We start from the raw sequence: 4,073 nt of genomic DNA on the forward strand, positions 1-4,073 counted from the left end.
AAATCATCTTCTACTTTTCTCACTATTTAAAAAAATACAATGTATCTAATTGCTATTTAGAATATTATAACCCAATCTCTACTTTTATTAATCATTAATAATTGTTAACAAATATATTAATAAATGCATATGCACTTATTACATTAGCACAAATGAAGACAACACCATCGAATAATGAATCGACTCCCATGTTTACAAAATCCTTTTCTATTTTTCTCACTATTCAAAAGAAATACAATGTATCTAATTGCTATTTAGAATATTATAACCCAATCTCCACTTTTATTAATCATTAATAATTGTTAACAAATATATAAATAAATGCATATGCAATTATTAGATTAGCATGAACGAAGACTACACCGTCAAATAATGAATCGACTCCCATGTTTACAAATCCTCTTCTACTTTTCTCACTATTCAAAAGAAATACATTATATCTAATTGATATTTAAAATATTATAACCCAATCTCTATTTTTATTAATCATTAATAATTGTTAACAAATTTATAAATAAACTACATTATCACAAATGAAAATCACATCATCAAATAATATATTGACTCCCACGTTTACAAATCCTCTTCTACTTTTCTCACTGTTGAAAAGAAACATTGTATGTAATTATTATGTAAAATATTTTAATCTAATGCATCCAACATAAGAAAGACATAAGAAAGACATAATCAATTAATTTCTAACTTGTAAAGGGACTTTAAACATAAGAAAGTCATCAATTAATTTCTAATTTTAAATGTACCTAAAACATAAGGGAATGGGATGCTCATCATTAGACACACATTAGTGAATAGGTTAGATTTTCAAAAAAATGGAAAACACATATTTTTGGGAATTGAGTGGGGTGTAGAGTGTTAGGTGGGAAAGGGGCAAGGGGGGTTGTGGGGAATAGAAAAAGGTCGGTTGTATGTATAGTTAGATACCTAGTTATTGCTGGTTAATACGAGATAGTCAATCTTTTTAAAGGCGCGCCGACCGAGAAAGGAGAGCTTTTGGTGCCGGAAAACATTAAGAGCGGAAAGGTGAAGGAGTCCAGACAAGCAGTGCCCACCATGTCTGAGAGAGTTTTAGTTTATCTAGGTGAAGAAAAAGATAACGTTCTATGCATTGGGGGTTTGTTTGTTTGAGAGAAAGTACGCTTACAAAGCCTGCAGTTTCAAAAGAAGGAGAAGGCGCTGGTTTTGGCTTTTGCAGGGGGAGAGCGGCAAAGGGAGGGGGAGGGTACGATCCACGTCAGCGATGGGATGTGTCCGATACGCTTGTCTGCAGCCCACACAAATCTCATGTCAGCCCATGTGCAGACAAACGATCAGCGTTTAGCCATCCAGCAACTCTTCTGATTGACCTGCCTGTGCTTTTTGCAGCTACATCTGGAGGTGGGTGAAGGTGAAGACCATTTTTGGGGGACTGTGGGATTGGGAAAGATTGATGATTTAGCGGTGGATTGATTTAGTTTTAATGGTGGATGATTAGAGGAAGAGTAGGGAGGGAGGGAAGGAGGAGGCGTGGAGTGTTGGGCTTGTTTTCTTTTTTGGCCTAGGAGGGCGTGTAGAGGGGCCCAGGCGCCGCCCACTCACCCACCCGGGAGCCTGGATGCACATCAATCCATCTACATTTACATACACCACCGCCACCACCATTCCACAAAGCCCACCTCTTTCTTCAATCTTCCGCCATTACAAAGTACACTTACTTTGCCTTGCCGCCTCCTTGCTTTGCCTGCGCCGCCTATATATATTATATAGAAATGGAGGAATAGGCTTGTTGTGTAGCTGTAGGGCGAGTGATTTGCACATTTGGGAGGGGAGTATAAATATATTAAGGAATACGGATATACAGGATGGGTCCAGGGAGAGGATAAAAAACCCATTGTTTTTTTGGTTGTGGTGGGTTTGCTCGCGAGGGAGAGACAGAGGGTTTGTTTTATAAGGTGATGTTGGCATGGCTGAATACCAAGGAACGCCTTCACATGTGCTGCAACAACAGCAGCAGCAGTTGAAGCAGGAGCAGGAGCAGCAGAGTCAGAGGGGGGAATGCCAGACGTCGGAAGAGGAGAGCCGGAGCAGTGGAGGAGGGTCGCGGAATAGCCAGAGGGAGAATGCCCAAGCTCAACAAGCGTTGCAGATAATACAGTCTTCAGGTGGGGATGGAGGTGCAGGGACTGGAACTGTTGAGGTCGCAAGGAAACCCCGGGGAAGGCCTCCTGGTTCGAAGAATAAGCCTAAGCCTCCTATTATCATTACCCGGGACAGTGAAAATGCTATGCGGCCGCTACTTCTGGAGGTCGCTGGGGGCTGTGATGTGGCCGAGAGTATTGCGCACTTTGCTCGCAGGAGACAGATCGGGGTCTGTGTTATGAGCGGCAATGGAATCGTCTCTAATGTGACGCTGCGTCAGGCAACCAACCCTGGTTCGGCGGCTACTTTTCATGGAAGGTATCAGATTTTGTCTTTGTCGGGGACGTTTTTGCCGGCCCCTTCTTCATCTGGGGGGCTTACCATAAGCTTGGCTGGGACGCAAGGGCAGGTTGTGGGAGGTAGCGTCATGGGGCCTCTTATTGCGTCCGGAGCTGTTATCATCATTGCGGCTTCCTTTATTAACCCTTCTTATCACCGGCTGCCTCTGGAAGATGAGGAGAATGGTTCTGCCCAAATGCAGCAGAGTAACCCAAACCCTCCTGATTTGTCTGCTTCAAGCGGCCATCCGCCCGCCAGTGAGGCCTGTGTCATGGCCATTTACTCTAATCCTATCCATTGCCAGATTCCGCCTGATGCTTTTGCCTGGCCTAACCGTCCGTCTCACTTCTAGCTAAGGATTTGTATACAATTTTGTCTCTTAACTGCAAAGCTGGTGGCAGCCTGATGAAAATATGACGGAAGCCATGGTTTAAGTCAGGCCTGTTGCCTTCTTTACTTTACTGAACTTGATTAAGGATTTCTTTCGTCTCTTATAGCAAAAGCTGGTGGCCGCCTGATGAAAATTTCACGGAAGCCAAGGATTTTAAGTTAGGTCTACAGCCTTCTTTTCTGTATAAAACTCGATTAAGGATTTCTTTTTGTCTCTCACAGCAAAGCTGGTGGCCACTTGATAAAAATTTCACGGAAGCCATGGTTGTTCAGTCAGGCTTGCCGCCTTCTTTTCTCTACTGAAAAAAACACGATTAAAGATTTCTGTGCTCTGCACTTCTCATTTTAATATTTGTATGTCTATATTTTTCTAGATTTGGTTAAAGTAAAGTTGTGAAGCATATGAATGAAGCTTTCTGTGATCTTGTCACGTTTTTGAGGAAATTTTCCATGGTCTAACCCGGTTATCGGTGTGAAGCTATAGCTAGACAGGACCTAAATTAGACGTGGCGGTAAAGATCTTTTACAGTTGTATTCCACTATCGTCCATGGCACGGAAACCTCATCAAAATTTTCAGCACCCTTAGCGTAATACGGCACAATTCAATGAATATGGCCAATCCTTGTCAGCGACCTGCTGTGAGCAGATTATCTCTCTCGTCAAAGATATTTCACGTCAGACGGTGTTTCGTGTTTTGTACCGCATCTGTCAGATGTGCTTAGTGCAATAGGCTGTGGCACTGTACGCGGACACAATGTGCTTGACTGTAAGGCAAGCTCTGTCTTATTGCACTGCAGGGGGTCTGAACGGGGCACTTTTTTCGGGTTTGTAACTTCAATCGCTACCCTTTTAGCAGAAACGCTCTACCAAATCTTGCATTTGTATGCTATTTCATCTGAATTCATGGCTTATTTTATTTAACGGAAGGATTTTTTTTTGGCGTAAACTGAAGAATTCTAGTTCATTGTAAGCTCCATTTTTGCCCGTTTGAATGTTGTTCTGGGCCGCTGAAGCCTTCTCTGAAATGTTGCTTGCCGTTGCATAAGATTATTGTTATTTTTCTGGTTCTAAAACGGCCATGCGGAATGATAAAATTAGGTTTACGGCCATTTGTCATGATATTCTGTTTCGACATATGCATCGTGTGCTCTCCAGACACTAAATGCCGATTGGTGCGGCGACTTTAACTCGTAAATTTCTCTTTTCG

At 42.3% G+C, this 4,073-nt stretch overlaps 1 protein-coding gene across 1 annotated transcript; it reads left to right on the forward strand.

Annotated features, from left to right (window-relative positions):
• Positions 1-1,029: 1,029 nt before the first annotated feature.
• Positions 1,030-3,280, forward strand: LOC131072428 (AT-hook motif nuclear-localized protein 16). The gene has a single exon (XM_058008573.2). The coding sequence runs from the start codon at positions 1,961-1,963 to the stop codon at positions 2,825-2,827; it is 867 nt and encodes a 288-aa protein (XP_057864556.1). The 5' UTR covers positions 1,030-1,960; the 3' UTR covers positions 2,828-3,280.
• Positions 3,281-4,073: the final 793 nt, after the last annotated feature.

This window comes from Cryptomeria japonica, chromosome 8 (assembly GCF_030272615.1).
Source record: "Cryptomeria japonica chromosome 8, Sugi_1.0, whole genome shotgun sequence".
Classification (NCBI taxonomy): Eukaryota; Viridiplantae; Streptophyta; class Pinopsida; order Cupressales; family Cupressaceae; genus Cryptomeria; species Cryptomeria japonica.